The 22,938-nt window shown below is 42.2% G+C and overlaps 1 protein-coding gene across 1 annotated transcript; it reads left to right on the top strand.

The window, feature by feature from the left end:
* The first annotated feature begins 901 nt into the window (after window positions 1–901).
* Window positions 902–22,028, top strand: Sirt1 (sirtuin 1). The gene is made up of 9 exons (XM_085679716.2): window positions 902–1,350; window positions 2,938–3,054; window positions 4,299–4,540; window positions 8,782–8,934; window positions 14,720–14,867; window positions 15,280–15,359; window positions 16,577–16,763; window positions 17,950–18,504; window positions 20,171–22,028. The coding sequence occupies exons 1-9, from the start codon at window positions 945–947 to the stop codon at window positions 20,476–20,478; spliced, it is 2,196 nt and encodes a 731-aa protein (XP_085535842.2). The 5' UTR covers window positions 902–944; the 3' UTR covers window positions 20,479–22,028.
* Window positions 22,029–22,938: the final 910 nt, after the last annotated feature.

Raw genomic sequence — 22,938 nt, 5'->3', positions numbered from 1 at the left:
CGAGAGGCAGAAGCAGGTGGATCTCTATCTAAATTGGAGAACAGCCTGCTCTACAGATCAAGTTTCAGGACAGCCTGGGCTGCACAGAGAAACTCTGTCTCGAAAAATACATAAAACCCAAAACAAAAAAAATCAATTAATAATAAATTTAAAAAGGGTTCAGAAAAGACTCAACTGCTGAAGTCACAGGAGCCGGGCCCCAAATTTGACTTCTTCACAGAGGTGCTTAAGAACCAAGCGCTCTCCCTCCTGTCCTTGCTCTTGCCGCCCCACCTGAGCCAAGGGATTAAATTTTACAAATGACAAAAGCGAGGTCCAGAGACCCGAGCTTGGGCCGGAGAGCAGAGGGGCCCAGGTCCCCCGGGCTCTGGGATTAACATTCCATTGCACTAGATAAGGGAAGGTGGGAGACGGCGCTAGCTCCCGAGGAGACTACAGCGGTAAACTGAGGAAGAGCTGTCACAAAGCGCCAGGCAGGTGGGGGAACTCTTCTCAGGGAGGCCGGCCTCGGTCAGTGCCGGCTGCTCGCCGCTTCGGGGCTTTTAAAAAGCCCTGAGGGAGAAGCCGACGGAAGCGAAGCCAGGCAAGGTGCACGCGGGAGGCCCAGGTGGGAACTCGCGGCGCAGTCGCCAACTTGAGCGGCCGCGGCGAGCGCAGGCGAGCGAGCGAGAGAGCGGGGAGGCGAGAGAAGGCCGCCGAGGGGAGCCGGGCCCTTGGGTGGGGCCGGGGAGGGCCGAGGCCGCGGGCGGCGCCCGGACACGTGACCCGGCGTGTTGTGGTCCGGCCCGCGTGGGTGGCGGGAGCGGCGCGGGGGCGGGGGCGGCGAGGGGACGGGTCACGTGACGGGGTTTAAATCTCCCGCAGCCGAGCCGCGGGGGCGCCAGTGCCGCGCGTCGAGCGGAGCAGAGGAGGCGAGGGCGGAGGGCCAGAGAGGCAGTTGGAAGATGGCGGACGAGGCGGCGCTCGCCCTTCAGGCCGGCGGCTCCCCTTCCGCGGCGGCCGCCATGGAGGCCGCGTCGCAGCCCGCCGCCGAGGAGCCGCTCCGCAAGAGGCCGCGCCGAGACGGGCCTGGCCTCGGGCGCAGCCCGGGCGAGCCGAGCGCGGCGGTGGCGGCGGCGGCGGCGGGGTGTGAGGCGGAGAGCGCCGCGGCCCCGGCGGCGCTGTGGCGGGAGGCGGTAGGGGCGGCGGCGGCGAGCGCGGAGCCAGAGGCCCCGGCGACCGCCGCGGCCGGGGACGAAGACAATGGGTCGGGCCTGCGGCGGGAGCCGAGGGCTGCCGACGACTTCGACGACGACGAGGGCGAGGAGGACGACGAGGCGGCGGCGGCGGCGGCAGCGATCGGCTACCGAGGTGAGTGGCGCGCGCGGGGTCGGGACCGCGCAGCCGCGTCCCTCCGCGTCCCCGCCTGTGACCCGGTCCCGGGCTGGCCGGGGCCCCGTGGGCTCCTCGGGCTCGGCGGCGCCGGCGGTGGCGGCGCAGCTCGGCCCTGGCTCGGCCGCGCGCCGCCGAGCTCGCCGGCCCTGCAGCGGAGCCGCGCGCGGACTCGCCGCTCGCCCGGGCCGCTTTGCGCTGCGCGCAGTCACCCGGGCTCTCGTAGTTGTCGTTGAAGTTTTCCCTCGCTCGGATGCTTTTGACCCAAGCGCCTTTATTAAAGTTGTCTTTTCCTGGCAGCTCGCTTTGGGCTGTCCCGTGGCTCGACCTTCTGCGATTGCGTTTGCAAGCTGACACCTGTATGGTGGTGGGTTTTTTTTTTCTTTTTGTACCGATATCTTTTTTTGAAGTTAGAAATCTTAATAGACCAAAGCTATTTCGTGAGACACCGTCTTAAAAAATGTAAGGAAATGACTGTTCTAAAAACATTAATTTCCTGAGATTGCATTTAAGCACCTAGATATAGAAGAGTAATAATTTTACAGTACTTATTTTTCTTCTCAAATCATGTGCTAATAACTTTTTTTTTTAGTTTCCTAACATATCTGTTATTCTGAAACCAAACGACTTCTGTATGCCATTGACACCAAAGGTGTTGTATATGTAATAATGTCATCTGAGCTTCTTTTGTCCAGAATTTATCGGAGTCTGTGAATGGACCATTCAATGGGACATTGGCCATGTATTTAAAAGAAAAGTGCTAGGGACTGGAATAGTAAATAGCCCTTGATTTCAGCTCTTAAAGGGGAACCGGATAGTGTAGTGTAAAGCATGTTTTATGTTCTTTAAAGTGTAAATTTGCCAACACTGAGGCTGAGGCAGGAAGTTTTCTACTTGGAGGGCTACAGAAAGACCGGCTGGGGCAGGGAGGGCACTGCTAAGGATTTTACTTAAGTGAGATTTTGAAGGTTTTTTGTTTGTTTTCTTTCTTTCTCTTTTTCCGAGACAGGGTTTCACTGTAACGGCCGTGGCTGTCCTGGAACTCACTGTAGACCAGGCTGCCTCCCCAAGTGCTGGAATTAAAGGCATGTGCCACCTACCACTGTCCTGTTTGTGGTAATTTCTGTTTGATGCGTTTCATGAAGATGTAGGTTTTAGCCCTTGACTGGAGCCCAGATCCTATTTTTGAAGGCATGCTTCACCTTAAGCTTTTTTTTTTTTTTTTTTTTTTATTTTCAGACAGGGTTTCTCTGGGTAACAGCTCTGGGCATCCGTTGTAATTAGGCTGGCCTTGAACTCACAGAGATCGACCTGAGTGCTGAGGTTAAAGATGTGCACCACCACTGCCCAGCCCTGTTTTTGATTTTTGATAGGGTTCCACTTTAGCCCAGGCTGGCCTGGGTTTCACTGTTCTGTGTAGGTTAGGTGGTCTCAACTTCTGTGCCTCCCATGTGCTGGAATCATAGGTGTAAGACTAGCCTGAGAGTGCCAGCGACCGCAGGTGTGTACCCAGCCCCAGATGATGATGGTTTCGGCGCAGTAGCCATTTGTGTTTTCTTCTCACAGACAACCTCCTGTTCACTGATGAAATCATCACTAATGGCTTCCATTCCTGCGAGAGTGATGAAGACGACAGAACTTCGCATGCGAGCTCTAGCGACTGGACTCCACGGCCGAGGATAGGTATGCTTCGGGCCTGTAAGCTTCGAATACATACATGCCCTTTCCTTCCTTCTTTCATTTTGAGACAAGGTGTTTTGTAGCCCAGGCTAGCCAAATTGTTCTGCAGTCTTTTGTACCAGCCTCTGGAGTATACCATAACCAATGCAGTCTTTTCCTTCCTTCCTTACACCTTTTCTTCTCTCTTTCTCCTTTCTTTTCCCTTTCTTGATTTCTTTGACAGTTCCATGTACCCAAGCTGGCTTTAAACTCATGGAGTCTATGATGTAAGGATGATGTTGAACTTGAACTTCCTCCCAAGTGCTAGGATTATAGGTGTGCCACACCATGTCCCTATGTCTGAGGATGTTCCTCATCCCTGTTCTTTTTCTTTCATACCGTTGACCATTTTTTTTCTCTTTTGCTCCATATGTACCAGCCTTTTAAAAATGTGTCTGCTTTCTTGTTGGGACAGGATCACTTTCTTGTAGCCTAGAACTGGCTTGAACTCACTGTATAGCCTCCATTGGCCTTCAGTTCCCGACTCTCTTGTGTTTAGATGCTGGAGATTAGAGTTATGTGCCACTAACGTCTGCAGCGACTTCCCGAAGCTATTCTTGTACCATCTTTAAATTTTCTCACCTTTATCATTTAGATTTAGTTTCTCAAGTATTGGTAAGGTTTTTTTTCTTGACCTCCTGCATGCTAATTCCTGAGTTGCTTCATCTTCTACCCATTTGACCCTTAAAATATAATCAAAATACTTAGACCTCCTAGGCAGTGATGGCACGTACCTTTAATCCTAGCACTCGGAAGGCAGAGGCAGGTGGATCTCAAGAGTTCTAGGCCAGCCTGGTCTACAAAGCAATTTCAGGACAGCCAGGGCTACACAGAGAAACCCTATCTTGGAAAACAAAACCTCAGACCTAAGCAAGCTCTTGTTCAATCAGATTTTGTGTGGGATATGACATGAAATACCTTTAAATTGCACTTTTTTTTCTGTTTCTATTTTATTTTATTGCGGGGGGCTTTTGGAGACAGTTTCTCTGTATCTTGGAACTCTCTCAGACCGAGCTGACCTTCTAATTCACAGAGATCCACCTACTTCTGCCTCTGTCCACCACCTGGCTCTAAATTGTATTTTTTAAATAATACTCAATTAAACTTTGCATAAAAATTTTATATATTGCTCACTTATTTACTTGACAAAATAAATGAGGTTTTAATTAGAACCGGAACTGACTTAAGCCTTTCTTCCCTTAACACAGGTCCATATACTTTCGTTCAGCAGCATCTCATGATTGGTACTGATCCTCGAACAATTCTTAAAGATTTACTACCAGAAACAATTCCTCCACCTGATTTGGATGATATGACACTGTGGCAGATTGTTATTAATATCCTTTCAGAACCACCAAAACGGAAAAAAAGAAAAGATGTTAATACAATTGAAGATGCTGTGAAGTTACTACAAGAATGCAGAAAGATAATAGTTTTAACTGGAGCTGGGGTATGTAAGATGTATAAGAATAGTAAAGAGCGCTGCGGTCTATTCCTTTTCCCATTACTTGTTTTCTGCACTAGTTGTAGCTTTTGTTCCTAATACAGGTGTTTAGAAACTGCTTAAACCTGAGGGGCGGCAGCAGTTGCTATAAATTAGTTCAGTGTTTGGAAAGTCTGACAAATTTAAATGTTTATTTGTAGCTCAATTGGTAGGTGGGATCACCCCCCCCCCTTTTTTTTAAAGATCTTATTTGTGTGTGTGTGTTTGCCTGCATGCATGTATGTGCACTATGTGTGTGCCTGGTGCCAGCAGAGGCCAGAAATGGATGTTGGGTTCCCAGGAATTTGAACAGTTGTGGGCTCCCATCTGTGGCTAGTAACCAAATCTAGCTTCTCTTCAAAGAGCAGCAAGTTGTCTTTTAATGCTAGGCCATCTCTCCAGTTTCTGTAGTCAGGTGTATTTTTAATTCTATGTGTATGGGTAGTTTACCTGCAGGAATGTTCTGTTCTACACTGTGAAGTGCCCAAGGAGGCCAAGAAGGCATCAGCAGATCCCCTGATATTGGAGTGACAGATGGTTGTGAGCCTCCAGGTCCTCTGCAAGAGCATCCAGCTCTCTCCAGCTCCTGGGGATTTGGAGAAATTAGATTCTTTTGGAAAGCATGATAGCAAGGCTCTAGTGGAGTCAGTTTTCATGGAGAAAGCAGAAACTTAATTTATGGTTAAAATACGGTTGGGAAGGTAACATGCTTACCTTTTTTTTTTTTTCATTTTAACTTGGTAAGACTGCCTTTTTCATTTGACTTGGTCTAAGACCAACTCATAATTCTGTATTGTGTAGTGTTAGGCATTATGTTAGCAGCAAGAAGCACTTCAAGCAAAGTGAAAAGGTATTAAATGATCATTAAGAGTCCCAGTTCTGGGAGACAGAAGGTGAGCCTGCCAAAGCATTCTTTGTGCACCAGCCCCTCAACACAGAATACAACTAGTTTTCCCTGTGGGTATTATTTAGACAAAGGTTAGTTTTCTTTTTTTATTTTTTTTTCTTTGTTCAATGGGGTTTTACTGTGTAACATCAGCCTTGGATATCCTGAAGTGGCCCTGTAGACCAGGCTGGTCTCAGATCTGCCTGCCTCTGCCTCCCGAGTGCTGGAATTAAAGGCCTGCACCCCCACCACCTGCTTTGTTTTCCAAAACAAAGCCTATAGTTTGCCTTGTGTTTGGGTGTGTGTGGCAGTTTGTGTGCTATGGCCCCTTTGGAAATCAGTACAACTTGAGCTGCTTGTGTCCTTCCTTCCTCTGTGAGTCTTGGGCTGAAGCACCTTAACTGGCTAAGCCATTCTGCCAACTCCCCATTTTAGTTAATTTTGAGATAGGGTTTTACTTATAGCCCTGGTTGGCCTGGAACTTGCCAGGGATACTCCCAAGTTCTGGGATTATTAGAGTGTGCTCCCATGGCTGGCTGATGGTCCCTGTAGCCTACAGGATGGTCTCAGACTTGCAGCAATCCTCCCTCCAGCTTGTAAGTGTTGGGTCAGGGATGTGTTCTGGAGACAGTTTTCTTTCACTGTGAAACTGGGACAATAAAACTTGCTGAGCCCTGATTTGAACTGCCAGGGTTTATCTGAAGAAGTTTTGTGTCTAAAACTTGTTATACTTTTTATTCATTTAGAAACAGTATCTCACTATGTAGCTCTGGCTGAACTAGAACTTTCTTCATAGACCAGGCTGTCCTCAAACTTGCAGAGAACTAAGAAGAAAGAAAGAAAGGCATGTGCCGCCACACATGGTTATTTCAAAAAAGTTTGGGTAGCCAGGCAGTGGTGGTGCATACCTTTAATCCCAGCATTTAGAAAGCAGGGGGCTCTCTCTGAGTTTGAGGCCAGCCTAGTCTACAATGAGTTTCAGGACAGCCAGAGCTGTTACACAGAGAAAGCCTGTCTTGAAAAACAAACCCAACAACAAGAAAAAATTGTGTGTGCGCACACATGAGGGTGTCAGAGGACTACTGGCAACCATTCTTGCCTTCTATGTGATTCCTGGCATCAAACAAGTCATCCAGCTTGGAGCCTTTAGCAGAGCCATCTCTCTGGCCCTTTATTGTAATTTGTGATGCTGGGGATTTGACCCTGGGGCTTATACATACCAGGTCCTAGCACTCTACAATGGACTGATCCTTAGCCCTTTCTTGTTTTTGTTTTGAGACAGGGTGTCATTGTGTTACACAGACCAGAACTCAAGTGAGTCTGCCTCAACTATCTTAGTTTTGAATGTAGACTTGGGCCACTGTTCTGGGTTTGATTTTTGTATTTAACAATGTGGCAGGTTTTCTTTTGGGCCACCAACCAGCTCCCAAATCATGACACAGAGACTTACTAGTTATGAATGCTTGGCCTTAGCTTATGCTTGTCTCACTAGCTTTTATATCTTAACCTGTTTCTCGTCTATGCTTTGCCTCGGCTTTTTACCTTCCTTTCCTTCTGGATGTCCTGCATTCATTGCTTCTCCGTGTCTGCCTAGCTGGCCCTCCCTGTCTTTTCCTCCTCATTCTTTCCTCCTCATTCTTTCTATTCCTCTCAAGCCTAGATTCTCTTATTTATTCTTTCTGCCTGGCCCTATCCTTCTACTGCCTAGCTGTTGGCCGTCCAATAGGCAGTGTTATACATGTAACACCTTTACATAGTTCAACATAAACAGATGTGTGACACATCTACTGAAAGTAATATTCCATAACAAACAAAAAAATCACATCTCTTAGCTGGGTATGGTGATGCATGCCTTTAATCCCAGCATTTACCTGTCAGGGCCTGACTGTAACCTCTGCACTGGTATGTAGAGTGTAGAGATAGACTCCTGGATCTCAGTGGTTAGCCAGCCTAACTAAAGTGGTAAGATCTAGGTTCAGCAAGACACTATTAAAAGAAAAAAAAGAAAGAAAGTAGGTGGCCTGTTTTTTGGTTTGTTCAAGACAGGGTTTCTCTGTAGCTTTGGAGCCTGTCCTGGAACTAGCTTTTATAGACCAGGCTGGCCTCGAACTCAGATCTGCCTGCCTCTGCCTCCCGAGTGCTGGGATTAAAGGTGTATGCCACCACTGCCCAGTGGTGGCCTGTTTTTTAATTTTAGCACTGTGGAGGCAGAGAGGCAGGTGTATCTCTTCAAGTTCCAGGTCAGGCAGGGATCTATAGTGAGACCCTGTTAAACAAAAGACAAAATCCAAAGAACCCATAAGTAAATGTTATATTCTTAGACCAGAGAGATGATTCGGAACTGAGCTCTTGCTGCTGCTAGGCAGGGACCCAGATTCAGTTCCAGCACCCACATGGCCGTTCACAGTTGCATAATCTGATTTTTTCTGACTTCAGGACACAGGGTGCCTATGTGGAGCACAGATATACATGCAGGTTCCCTTACAGACATAGAAAACAAAAATAGTAAAGCCTGATAGCTTTTTCTGGGGAGGGGGGGCCTTATTTTTTTTTTTCCTGTTTTTTTTTTTTGAGACAGGGTTTCTCTGCTTTGGAGCGTGTCCTGGAATTTGCTCTGTAGATCAGGCTGCCTTCAAACTCAGAGATCTCCTGCCTCTGCCTCCCAAGTGCTGAATTAAAGGCATGTGCTACCACTGCCTGGCAAATTACTTGCTTATGGTACATGGGAGACAGTTGTACAACTATTGAACGTTGTGAATATTCAGGACCCACAGCTCCTTTATTGTAATTTATTATTTAATGTAATTCTGTTGTGATTGTCCCAGCTAGTCTTGAAAATCTGAACCTAAACAGCCCCTCAGTCTCAGCCTACTAAATATCTGAGCCTACAGTCATGAACTTGTATGCACAGCTTACAGTACAGTGTTGAAATTTTGGATTTCTAGTGTTCTTGAGGTATTAAAAGCTGGCCATATGAAAACAATTTCTTTGGGATTATCTGCAAGGAAGTCTTACCTACTTTTTGGTTAAAAAAAAATAATGAGGTTGATTTACTCCAATTATATTTGCTTTAATTTGTTTAAATGCTTAAAGGTTTTCAAGGTTGGCCCGACTTAGCACCACTAAAAACCAGTATGTGGCAGATTAATTATTCTCATTAGTTTACTTGTCTCATCTGAATTTGAAAGAAATTAGAAGGGTGGTGTTTCTGTTCCTCTAACTTAACTTTTCCTTGTGTTCTTACCACCTCATTGTGTGTACGAGAGTCCTAATTGTGCAGGTAGAGCATTGAGTGTTGTGAGTTACGTGCTGTATGTTTCAGGTGTCTGTTTCCTGTGGGATACCTGACTTCAGATCAAGAGACGGCATTTATGCTCGCCTTGCCGTGGACTTCCCAGATCTCCCAGATCCTCAAGCCATGTTTGATATTGAGTATTTTAGAAAAGATCCAAGACCATTCTTCAAGTTTGCAAAGGTATCACAGTTTTTTGTTTGTCGTTCATGAGAAAATGTTGTTCTCATGTACAGATGTTTTAAATTGACATTCGTTACCCAATGAAGTGAATGCTACAGTGTGGTAGGCAGAACTTTTGCCGTTTTAGGACTGATTGTAAATAATCTTTGGTCTTTTGTCTGTCTGTCTCCCCCACTCCTTTAGTGATTTGTAGATCATAAAAAATATTGAATCTATTTTCTGAGTCATAAAGTTTATAGGACCTACTGTAGTATGGTTTGTAGTAGACAAGTTTTAATGTGTGCCTCTGTCTGAAAAACAATTTTTAGTTACCAAAAATTGAGATTACATTTTTTTGGTGAACAGATGACAGGACCCTTATAGAGTCTTCTAGTGTTTCTAGTTCATAAGTAAGTCACTAGCTGCCTATGGCTATTGAATACTTGAAATGTGTTGATATAAGTGAAGGGCATATTTAAGGATATTAGAGATTTTGCTAAAGAAAAATGAACTACTAATTGCATTTATTAACAAACAAATATTCAGAAATATATTTGGTAAAATGTTCAGGAGTCAGGCATAGTGGTGTATTTCTGCATTCTCAGGATTCAAGAGGCAGACAGGAGACTGGTGACTTCATTATCAGCCAGGGCTACATTGTGAGACTCAGCTTCAAAAACAAAAGAGCAACAAAGATTTTTATTAGGTATTTGAAATTTTCACTTGAATGTGAATCAGAAAATTGAAAATTACATCCCTGGCTCCATATATCTGCTGTGCAGTTCTGCTGCTATGGAGGATAGAGTGTATATATCGTCCCAAGATTTTCATCGTCACTAGAAATTCTGCAGCTTATCTCAAATTTTATTTATTTATTTTTGAGTGATTAATTTATTTTTGAGGCAGTCTGTAGGCCAGGCTGGTCTTGAATTTTGCATAGCCATGGGTGGTTTTTGAGCTTCCTGATCTTCCTGCCTCCACCTACTAGCATGCCTCTTGTTCATTTTTATGGGACTTGTAAATAAATCTGAAAGGTTCTGCTGTATTGGGTAGACTTTTTTTTTTCTTTTAGAGAACCCACAAATTAAATAGGATCTTGAAAGTTTTATTTCAGAAGGGATAGCGTAGTGAGTGGGTGATGCGCATGCCAAAGTGCAATGTGGAGAACTCACATACATGCGTATGTGTTACTGGAATTGAACTCAGTTGACAGGATTGACAGCAAAAGCCCCTTTACTCACTGATCCATCTCACATCTTGCAGGCCCTAAGCTGACTTGTAAAAACTGTCTTTATATGGTATATTTACAGAACTGTGAGGGAATACTGTCAGCATCCTAGGTGCTGGCATCATAGGGGTAACCACAGTTTGCAGCTAGGATGTGCTATTGGAATCTCTGATACTTAGCGATGCTGCCCTGTCTCAACAATGAGAGATATCTGATGTCCTATGAATTCAGTCAGTAGACACAAGTTCAGAAAGGTCAGCAGGTAACTAAGTTACTTTCATGTCTTACATAAGCAGAGTTGGTTAGTGTATCTGTGTTGTCCCCAAGGTTTTTCATGTATATTCTGTTGGGGGGGGCACTGCATTGCCGGTAGTCTTACAGGGTATTAAGTACAGATACATCTCCAAAATTAAGGATTCTGTACATTTTTAGAATTACGCTTACTTATTTTGTGTATGTGTGTGTGTATGGGTAAACATTATTTTGCTCTTCTTCGGGGGATTATAAAGGCTGGAATTCCAGTAAGCATAGCATGAAAATGCTCTCCAATAATGTGTAACAAACCCAGGGTTCGGGAGGTGGAGGCAGGAGGATCTCAAGAGGTAAAAGGCCAGTCTCTGGTTAACTCTTGAGTTCCAGGCCAGCCTGGGTTGCAAGTGGTAGAGCTTTAGGCCCTGGATTCAGGCCCTAGCAAAGGACATATATGCTAGACTGTTTTTGTTCTTAGGGTTTAATTGGGTTTATGGTGCAAATGAGGAACATAAGTTAGCCTTCATAGAAAGATATACATGGGGGAGTCAAAGATCCTCAGTTTATGGATGATATTCTAGACATAGACTCTTAAAGGCTCTACCAGAAAACTTTCTGTTATCACTTAACAAACATGGCTAGGAAGGAAATCTGGGGAAAAGCCTTTCACAGTCAAAGACTGGAGAGATGAGACAGTGCTTATGAGTGCATTCTACTTACAAAGTTCGGAGATCAGTTTCCAGCAACTTGTCTGTACAGCTGCTGGCTGTCACCAGTCCCAGTATAAGCCTGTGCTGCTGCCTCCACCTCCATGGCATTTGCCCTCACTCACCCCACCTCAGACATACAGATAATTAAAAGGTTTAAAATAGGGGCTGGAGAGATGGCTTAGAAGTTAAGAACACTCAAGAGTTAAGACCTGTTAAGAGGGACCTGGGTTTGGTTCCTATCACTCATGTGGTGGCTCACAACCATCCACATAACTCCAGCTCTCTGAGGGGGTCCAATGTCTTTTTCTGACATTCTTGGGGACTAGGGAAGTGATACATATACATATTACCTATAGGCAAAACACTCATAAAATTTCTTTTTAGTATAAAAAAAATAAGGGCTAGATGTGGTAGTATATACAGGTCTTTAATCTCAATACTCTGGAGTGAGAGGCAGGTGTAACTCTGTGTTCCAGACCAGTTAGGGCTACATAATGAGACGCTGCCTTTAATTCGGCTTTATACATGTAAACTATATAACATGTATAACGTGAAGTATGTATAATGCTCTACAGCATTATAATGTGAAATACAAGAATGGGTTTTGCATGTACATGTTCAAATTCAGTAGGGATTAGTTTTTAGCTTCACTAATTGAAATTCTTTCCTTGGATTAGACAGATTGGCGTACTCTCTGAAAAAATCTTGTTAGAAACATGTATAATTCTCTAAGTATTAGCTGACTGAGCTGTGAATTTATTTAAATGGACATATAAGTGAATATATTTATAGGATATACGTTATGTTGTTATATATACATTATGGGATGGCTTTAGCTGACTAGTGACATCCATTACATAACATACTTTTTACTCTTACACTCAGACTCAGACATCGAGGTACATAGTGTTAATTGTAAGCTCTGTGTTGTACAATATATCATCTAAACATCATTCTGTCAGATTGTGTCTGCTCACCAGCTTTTTCCCATCTTACCACATCCCATTAGCTGAGAGTTAATTTGGAATGACTATGAATTCTCAGGTTTTTACAACACATAAACACTAAAATTTTACTGTACTGTCCCTAAGTCATTTCAGTGACAGCCAAGTCCACTTAATAAATCATCTCTTTGCTATATGTGACCATATGGCAAAATGTATAGCCCATGTAGCCTAAAATAAGCACTGTTGTGATCTTGTCTAGAAAATCTGTTCTCTTAAAGTTAAATATCCCCCAAGAGGAAGCCAGCAAAAGGTTTTTATCAGTAAACTGTACTGGGGTTTACCAAATGAGTATGAGGAGAGTCCTTACTGGAGTTTTTGTTTTGTTTCTCTCCTTATGGGCATGCGTGTGATGTTTATGCAATGCCCAGGTGTAAGTGTGCATGTCACAAGTGGTGGCCAGAGTTGACTTTCTCTATTACTCTCCTCCCCACATTGTGTATGGAGGCAGGGTCTCCTGTTTCTGCCTCCTGCATGCAGTTATAGCAAACGCTTACCCACTGACCCTTCCCTCCCCAGCCCTTCACTTGTTTGTGTGGCGCTAGGGATTGGGCTCTTTGCCTCCCACATGCTGAGCAAGAGCTGGGTTTTTCTTTGTAGCCCCGGGTGTCCTGCAAAATTTGTAGATCAGGCTGACCTCAAATTGGGAGATCTTCCTGCCTCTGCCTCCCAAATGCTGGGATTAAAGGTGTGCAGCCCAAGTGCCCTGCAGAATGTTAGCTTTTAAAAATGCATTATTTTAAATTTGAACTCAGTAGAATGGGCTAACACTCATGATTTTTTTTTTTCTTTTATTGGAGGGCTAGGGGGTTCTCTGTAATAGCTTTGGCTGTCCTGGAACTTGTAGATAGACCAGGCCTGCTTCCTGCCTCCCAAGTGCTGAGATTAGAGGCATGTGCCACCATGCCTGACTTGAATGGTTTCCTTTTTGGGGTTTTTGAGATAGATTTCTGTATGTAACAGCTCTGGTTGTCCTGGAACTTGCTCTGTAGACCAGGCTGGCCTTGAATTTCCGGATATCCCCTGCCTCTGCCTCCCAAGTGCTAGGATTAGCAGATTAACGGCTGCATCCCTGTCATTGGTTTCTTAAAAGGCTTTAGGATGTTCAGACCTGAAATAACCTGTTCTTTTAGAGTGCTATAATTTCTAGCTATCCCGTAGTTTGACCTCTGTGTGCTGGGCTTTTAGGATGTGCCACTTAATCCAGACTCAAGGATTTTTTGTATATGTTGGAATGGAAATCAAAAATCTTGGATTTTTGTGTAATGGACCACAATATACATGATTTTATAGAACCTAGGTTATTGTTGAGTGTGGTGGTGTACACCTTTAATTCCAACACTGAGGAGGCAGAGGCAGGTGGGTCTTTGAGCTTGAGGCCAGCCTGGTCTAGTGAGTTCCAGGAGAGCCAGGGCTATGTAGAGACAGACCCTGTCTCCTTTAAAAAAAAAAAAAAAATTAGCTTACTAAGTTTAACTTGTGAGTTACTAAATAGGTGAAAAGTGAAGTCCTCTAATCCTACAGAAATCTCAGCCTTGTTTACAGTTGCTGTGTGCTCTCCCTATGTGTTTATGCAGACAGAACCATCCATAAGTGCATACAATTTCAGGGTTTTTTTTTTTTTTGGCTTAATAAAACCAAAAAGATTACTCCCTGGTGACTAACTTGCTTTTTTCCTATATTTTTCAGCTTAGTGCATGAGAGCCCTCTTATTCTCTCAGTGGCTAAATATTTATTCCACTGTATGGGTGTACATTACTATACAACCAGTTTTCCTATTGATGGACATATGGTTGTTTTTAATTTTTGCTAACATTACGATGAATTAGATAGAGCCTATAGTGTAAGGAAGTAGAAAGTATAACTACTTTAAAGAAAAAAGATACTTCCTTTGCCATAGTCACTAAATGAAATTGAATAAAAACACTGTCAAGTTGGGAGGACCAAAATTGATACTTTTTCTCTGATCTTTTTGCCATGTGTATATCTGAAATCTTTGTTTTTAAAGAAGAAACAGCATTGAAGCATTATTTGGGGGTAAAAACACACACACAAAATCCAGCAAGTCAGCACTCATGAGCAGCTCTGTTCTATCCCAGTATGCCTGTGCAGTGGAAGGAAAGCAATGTTGGTAAGGAATTAACACTTCAGCTTTAAACCCCCAGCAGGTTGATATTTATGAATGATAATCCAAAAGCTTTAAATACATTGACAGCCTTTTTTTAGTTGTGAAGTCACCATACCCTTTGATATCTATAATTTCAGTGTAAAGTTTACCCTTTTTTTCCCTTTAAAAAAAAATCTGAATTTACAGCCAACAAAATTGTGATGTACCTAAGGTATGTATTTCTTCTGAGTTACATTATCCATTAAGATGTGTTTATGGGTCACCTTACCTTGTTCTTCAAGGGACCACGTTCACCAATGCTGAGTCTTTTATAGTAACAACCCTTTCCTAGGTGTGCCATCTATCTGGGTGCTTTAAAGTGCTCACTTTGTTTATTAAAGTGTATACATGGGGGTTATGATTAGTACTTTTTTCAACTAAACAGAAGCAGGATATCTGTTATGCTTATTTAATTAATGTAAACCTTTCTGCCTTTTGCATTATGTAGGAAATATATCCTGGACAGTTCCAGCCATCTCTGTGTCACAGATTCATAGCTCTGTCAGATAAGGAAGGAAAACTACTTCGAAACTATACTCAAAACATAGACACCTTGGAGCAGGTTGCAGGAATTCAAAGGATCATCCAGTGTCATGGTTAGTAAATGTCAACAGTGGTTTCTATGGTGGGCTTAGGTAGATAGAAATATCGGGCAGGGAAAGAAGCTGCGTAATGAGATTAAGCATTATTTGATAAACTTGAAGGTACGTAACTGAAAAACATACACAATAGAAGCAGAAATAAGGCCTGTGGTGTATGCCTAATGATAGGCAGTTCAAGACCAGCCATGACTATATAAGACAGCTGAGCTAAGGTTGGTACCTTCTAGTTGCAGACATTTATTTAGCCCTTGCAGAGTTATTTATCACAATACCTTTAGAGGATAAAGAATATATATGTATATTGTATAACCCATATTATATTCCTTGTAAGACTTAAGGAAAACTCAGGCTAAAGTTTATTGTGTAAGCCACAAATATTTCTTACAGCAGGTATATTTTGTTTTAGGTTCTTTTGCAACAGCATCTTGCCTGATTTGTAAATACAAAGTTGATTGTGAAACTGTTCGTGGAGACATTTTTAATCAGGTAATTTAATTCATCTGCTCATTTTAGGAATTGTGTAAACTTAATGTTCGCTGCTTCTACCTTCATCTTTTCTCCCCTTCTGTAAAAAGCATGTGTTATACAGAAGGAAAGCTGGAAATTCTGATAAATTATGTTTGCTACCTTAAGTAGCAAATCCCTGTATGGTGAAGGTGTTAAAGCACACTAAGGAGGTGGGGTGTGTGTGCGTGCACACTTGCAAGTTAACCTGAGTGTGTGTGTGTGTGCGCTTGCGAAGTTAACCTGAGCAGTATAGGAAGAGTCATTTTAAAAAGAAAAAGAAAAAGTTGGGCCAGTGGTGGCCTTTAATCCCAGCACTTGGGAGGCAGAGTCTCTGTGAGTTCAAGGCCAGCCTGGTGTAAGGAGGGTTTCAGGACAGCCAGTACTACTACACAGAGAAATCCTGTCTCAGAGAGACAGAAGTTGGAATGTTGCTTGGTTGGTAGAATGCCTGTTTAACATTCAGAGTCCTGAGTTTGCTCTCCAGCACCAGTAATCTGGTTAATCCCAGCATGTTGGTGGCTGGAGAATAAGAAGCTGAGGGTCATGCTCAGCTACAAACAAGTGATAGTGAAGTATTTACTACAAGAAAACATAGCAAGCCGGGCGGTGGTGACGCAGACCTTTAATCCCAGCATTTGGGAGGCAGAGGCAGTCGTATCTCTGAGTTCGAGGCCAGCCTGGTTTACAAGAGCTAGTTCCAGGACAGGCTCCAAAGCTACAGAGGAACCCTTTCTCAAAAAAACAAAAAAACATACAAACAAAAAATATAAAAAAAATATAGCAACACACATCCAGAAATAGCCGCACAATTATGTATGATCAGGAAAAATAGTATATTGGAATGGAGTCACTTTAACATTTTTAAAAGGTCAAGTTTTTTGTTTCCATGGTTTTTTCTTGTGCTCACTTTTTGCATGCTTAGTATTTTGCATGCACAAGGTGGGCATGAGGAACTGACAGCACTTGTGTGGAGGTGTTGGGGTCTGAAGATCAATGGGGACGGGGAGGAGTGAGTCCTCAATCTACCATGTGGACTCTGGGAGTTGAATTCAGGTTATTGGCTTGACAGGAATTGTCTTCACCTGCTGAGCTGTCACAATAGTCTCTATCAAATTTATTTCTAATCAGCTTTTATGTTTCCTGGGAATATTGACTGCTTCTAACTTGGGCTCCCTTCACTTTTTCAATTTGTGCAGGTAGTTCCTCGGTGTCCCAGGTGCCCAGCCGATGAGCCACTCGCTATTATGAAGCCAGAGATTGTCTTCTTCGGTGAAAATTTACCAGAACAGTTTCATAGAGCCATGAAGTATGACAAAGATGAAGTTGACCTCCTCATTGTTATTGGGTCTTCTCTGAAAGTAAGACCAGTAGCATTAATTCCAAGTAAGTTGATGGTTTAGGGGAATAGTTCTGCATGCCATGTGTTATGGATCTGTGTAAGAGGTGATTTTACTGTTTCTATTTAGAGAATAGTTGAAGGTCTAAGCTTTACTTTTTAAAAAAAACTCCTTTGTGTATATGAATATTTTGTTTACATGCATGTATGTGTACATACTTGGATTCTCTAGAACTGGGGGTTACAGATGGTTGTAGGCTATCTTGTGGGGGAATCTAACAACCCCATTTTGACCAAAGTGGTCACAAGTACTCAGACTGGACACTTACATGTTGGTAGGCATCACCCCCCTTCTTGAGACAAGATCTCACTATAGCCTGGGATATGCAGACCAGGCTGGCCTCACATTCAGAGATATGTCTGCCCAGTCCTCTGAGTGCTGGGATCAAAGGCATGTGCTACTATTCCCAGCTAGTAAATCTTTGGTAGTTAGGAATGATAACACACATTTGTAAGCCATGTAGTGGTGGGGTCAGGAGTTCAAAGAATAGCATCTGCCACATAGCAAATTTGAGGCCAGCCTGGGTTAGATGAAAAAATAAAAGTTCATTTGCTTATGTCCAGGAGTTAAGCATAGCAGCTAACACTTTTAACCCCAAGAGGCAGATCTCCAAGTTTAATTAAGATCATCCTGGTCTATATACATATATAGTGTTGCAGGACAGCCAGGGTGACACAGTGAGACCCTGTCTTAATACACCTTCCCTGCCCCCCCCAGAAAAAGCTATGTCCAATTCAAGTTTGCCATTCTTTACTTTCATGTTTCTGTTGCTACCTCCACTGTGTGAAGCAGCAGAGATGGCATGCCCTTTCACAGCAGGGGATGTGATTCTCTGAGCCTTCCAAACACCTAAAGCTCTATGTTGTGCTGGATTGTCATCTTTAAAGCTAATTCAAAGGAGTTTTGTTATTTCAAAGTTTAAGCTTTCTGAGCTGAGCTCTCTGAGGCTGGGACAGGATTGCCATGTGTTTAAGGCCAGAGAATGTGGGAGAAAGTTATTTGTATGTACCCCTTTTTTTATGGCTGAGACAGAGTCTCACGGGGTTTTTGGCTGCTGTCCTGGTGCTGGGATTTAAGGGTTGTGCTACCATGCCCACCCATATCTATTTATCTATTGTGGTTATAATTGCTTTCGCTTCCTTTTTCTAACCTCCTTTCCATCCTGTTTTTAGGTTCCATACCCCATGAAGTGCCTCAAATATTAATAAATAGGGAACCTTTGCCTCATCTGCATTTTGATGTAGAGCTTCTTGGAGACTGTGATGTCATAATTAACGAGTTGTGTCATAGGTTAGGTGGTGAATATGCCAAACTTTGTTGTAACCCTGTAAAGCTTTCAGAAATTACTGAAAAACCTCCACGAACACACAAGGAATTGGTTCATTTATCAGAGTTGCCACCAACACCTCTTCATATTTCTGAAGCCTCAAGTTCACCTGAAAGAACTATACCACAAGATTCTTCTGTGATTACTACACTTGTAGACCAAGCAACAAAGAACAAAGTTGACGATTTAGAAGTATCTGAATCAAAAAGTTGTATGGAAGAAAATTCACAAGAAGTACAGGCTTGTAGGAATGTTGAGAGCATTAATATAGAAAATCCAGATTTCAAGGCTGTTGGTTCCAGTACCGGAGAGAAAAATGAAAGAACTTCAGTTGCAGAAGCTGTGAGAAAGTGTTGGCCCAATAGACTTGCAAAGGAGCAAATTAGTAAGCGTCTTGATGGTAAGGAATGCTGTTTGTTGAACCATTTCAAGTTTTGTGATCTAAGAAAAAGGATTCCCAATGTCAGATTTGGTCTCTCTCACATACACCAGATTTAGTGCTGTGTGTGTTGAGTTAGAGAAAGGTAGTATGTTTATTTTTGCAGGCAGTCGTGTGATACAGGGCTTCAAACAGCTAGGCAAATGATCTCCTAACTGAGCTATAACCTCAGCTCTAGGAGTGGGTTTTAAATATATTGCTGTGCTGTTTTAAGTGGTAGAAATGACTTACCAAGATGGCTCACCAGGTAAAGGCACGCTGTGTTTCCCTACCTCCCCAGTAAATGACTGAGATCTGATTGCTTACTGTGGGTCAGTTTACACAGAACACATAACCATGTTCTTCTAGGTGGGAAAATGCAGGATTGAAGATGTTATATATGACCCTTTGGAAGGTAATTAGGAAGTGGTACTACCAGATAAAATTCTAGATCTGCCTTGTTTCAGATCCCCAAACAGCATCCCCTTCTACTGGACATGTTTTATCCTACCAACTTATTAACATAGTTGGAATAGTCTACTTTTTGGAGATTCAGTATACTAAATATGGGTAAATCCTAACTTAATTTAAGCATAAATAAGTTATAATACAACCTCTACAGTACTTGACTGACTTTGGTCTTTTTCGATAGGGCCTCATACTTGGGAGACCAAGCTGGCCTTTAAATGTGTGTATCCAAACCATAGCTATATTAGACAACAGCAGAGCAGTGTAATAGAAAATCCGTTTTCCATCCCCTATAGAAATAAAACATCACCAGACGTTTTTATATGTATAGCCCTGGCTGGCCTCAACAGAGATCTGCTTTTCTGCTGGGATTAAAGGTGTGTGATGCCCAGCTTTGACATTTAAAAAAAAAAAATTATAGTTCCTCTAAAGTTCCCTAGAATTGCGGCCATAAGCCATCACATCCCGGGGTAAGAAATTTTAGATATTAATGGTGAACTTCTTGCTTCATCTCTCTAGTACTAGGATCATAAATATGTGCCACAATACCTGACTTATGTAGTGTTATTAACTCAAATTTTAGTGGACTAGAGTAAATCTTCAAATTCTGGGGGCATTCTATTGTCTACTGTCTGTATAATTGCAAAAACAGGTGATGTTTTAATATTTAATGTTTCTGAAGCAGAAGACCCTGATAACAGAGCCCAACTTAAGCAGTAGTTTACCTTCATTCCAGGTAAACATGAACATTTATGTTTGGAAATGGTGGTAGAGAGGTGGTTTAGGTATGCTTCATAACTCTCCCCTCCCCCAAAGTCTGGACATACACTTCCCAGAGCCAAGTCTCCCATTGTGTAACTTGCCTGTATCATATATACATCTTTGCTTCTGGAATCCAAAGACCTGGAACAGTCTTTTATCATACTATATTTTACAGATTTTATAGTCTGTAAGGTAAAAGCTATTTTTGTTTATGATCACCTTGACTAATTAACATGTAAGCCAGGCATGGCTACCTACAATAAGACATTAAGACAGACAGGTAATAAGACAACAAAACCACAAGTGTCCATTCGGTAGATCTTGGAAGGCTCACAAACTTTCTAGGTTGTGGTTTTGTTGTCTTATTACCTGTCTAGAATCAAATAACTGAAAGTAACATTTCTTACCACTATTTCAGGTAATCAGTACCTTTTTGTACCACCAAATCGTTACATATTCCATGGTGCGGAGGTGTACTCAGACTCTGAAGATGATGTCTTATCCTCTAGTTCCTGTGGCAGTAACAGTGACAGTGGCACGTGCCAGAGCCCTAGTTTAGAAGAACCCATGGAAGATGAAAGTGAAATTGAAGAGTTCTACAATGGTTTGGAAGATGATCCTGATAGACCTGAAGGTGCTGATGGAGGGGATCAGGAGGGAGTTAATGAAGCTGCAGCCATGCGACAGGAAGTGGCAGGTGTGAACTATCCATCAGACAAATCCTAACGTTATCACAGCTGTCCAGGTACAGGAACTGCTCCACCAGCATTGGGAACTTCAGCATGTCAAAATGAATGTTTACTTGTGAACTTGAACAAGGAAATCAGAAAGATGTAATATTTATAGACTGGAAAATAGATTGTCTTCTAATTTTTAAAGTTCCATCATATTTCTGTACTTGTACATTCAACACTAACCATTTTTAAAGGTACTAGGTATCTTTAATCAGCTGTTAGTTGACTTCAATTTCCTTTAAAGGTTCATTTGTATGATACATCCATATGTATATATAATTTTGTTTTTGCCTAATGATTTTCAACATTTTAAAGTTTTCAAAAAGCCATTGGAATGTTAATTAATGTAAAGGGAACAGCTTATCTAGACCAAAGAATGGTATTTCACACTTTTTGTTTGTAACATTGAATAGTTTTGAAATCCTCAATTTCTGTTCTGCTGAACTTTATTTTTAGCAGTTACCTTTTGAAACACTGGCATTTTCAAAAACTTGTGGCAGCTAACTTTTTTAAATCACTGATGACTTACAATGTGAGAAGGAAGTCAGCATGTGTGGGGAGCACTCAAAACTTGCTCAGTTTGAAGTGTATTTACTGCTTAAGATGGCATGTACTTGCTGCAGTCACCAGACTAACCTGATAAATGATTTGAAAATGTTTCAGTTGCTCTAGAAACAATAGTCCTGTCTATAGGTCCCCTTAGCTTAACCTATCACTGTGGTAGAGCCTGCATCTATTGTCACCACAAGTACTAACTAAACTGCCAAGATGTGCATATGCAAAGCCTTTCCGCAGCTAATAATGGTACTTCTACTGGGAAGAGTGTTTTGGACTGCTGTTTTTCCAATAATGAGGAAAGCCACGGGTCTCTTAATTAAAGTTCCAAAGTAATAAATTGTAACTCAGCCAGAAAGTACATTGTTTCCTGTTGAGGATTTGGTGTAATGTATCCCAAAGTGTTAGCCTTGTATTATGGAGATGAATAGTCAATGAAACTAGTTCTTATTTATTTAAAAGCTTAGCTTGCCTTAAAACTAGGATCAGTTTTTTGAATTGCAGAAGCTTTTAGCCTTTCAAACAGTTCACACCTCAAATTGCAGTCAGTATTTATTTTACAGACTTCTTTGGAACATTACCTGCAAATTTAAATATTCAATGTTGGTTTAGTATTTATTACCAAAAAACAGGTTTTGAAATATAGCTGTTCTTTATGCGTAAAATACCCAGCGAGGACCGTTACTGCCAGAGAAGACTAATAAAAGTGGCTCATTTCCCTACCTAAAAAAGATTTCAATCTGAATTTGGCTTACACTAAAGAATGCAGTATATTTAGTTTCCATTTGCATGATGTGTTTGTGCTATAGACAATATTTTAAATTGAAAAATTTGTTTTAAATTATTTTTACAGTGAAGACTGTTTTCAGCTCTTTTTATATTGTACATAGACTTTTATGTAATCTGGCATATGTTTTGTAGACTGTTTAATGACTGGATTATCTTCCTCAAACTTTTGAAATACAAAAGCAGTGTTTTATACTTGTATCTTGTTTTAAAGTCTTACATTAAAATGGTCATTTGACTCCCCCCTCCCCATTAACTTGCCAGCCCCATAAGGTTCACTCTTGTGTTGGGGTCCTCCGGTGTCTGATCCCAGAATACCTTCTAACACTGTTGAGAATGAATCTCAATGACATGAATGTGGAATGAAAGCACTAGAGGGCACCGTGTGTGGACCAAGTGATAAATATTGTGGTTTTCCCTCCTGCCTTAATCTGGAAAGGATGTCAAAATTAGATGACCTTAGAAATAGCCAGAGCCTCACCTTGTGGCCAAAAATGTGAGCAAGAAATGAACTCTGTCCGGTGTGGTGGGCATGCCTGATACAGTAGGGTCACTGAAGGTTTGACGACCGCTGAGACTACAGTAGGTGAGAAAGGCAACAAAAATGCCACCATGCTAGGCTTCAATACTATAGGAGTGTTAAACAACTAACTGAAGGAAGATGGCATTTACCTGTAAGATGTCCCTATTACAGGAAAGAATGAAGCTTAAAAATGTGAAAAGATATCCAGGGCCCATCTAAGCATTTTTAAGGACGGAGTCCCATTTAGTGAATAGCTTGAACAGCCTCGACAATTCAGAATACTGTTGGCCAGCAGTTGAGTGCTTTTACATATTCCTTAGCATTAGGGCTTGTGAATTTCAATGCCTGCTTCTAGCGTCTCGTTCATAGTGCACAGAAAAGACACACAAACCTAACTTTGAATCCGATGAGAACCACTGGAAGTTGAAATAGTAAGCTATTTATTTAAGCTTTTCATGGCACTTTTTAAGTTGAAAAAAAATACTTGCATTGTAACGAACAGTTACATATTTAGCTCAGCTTCACAGTTTAAAGACTTTCTAAGCACTGAGAACTTAACAAATACTGCAGCATCAGTTCCAAAGTGGC

Source organism: Myodes glareolus, chromosome 18 (genome assembly GCF_982192425.1).
Source record: "Myodes glareolus chromosome 18, mMyoGla1.1, whole genome shotgun sequence".
Taxonomy (NCBI): Eukaryota; Metazoa; Chordata; class Mammalia; order Rodentia; family Cricetidae; genus Myodes; species Myodes glareolus.
Note: the sequence above shows the minus strand (reverse complement) of the source record. Positions and strands in the feature narration are given on the sequence as shown.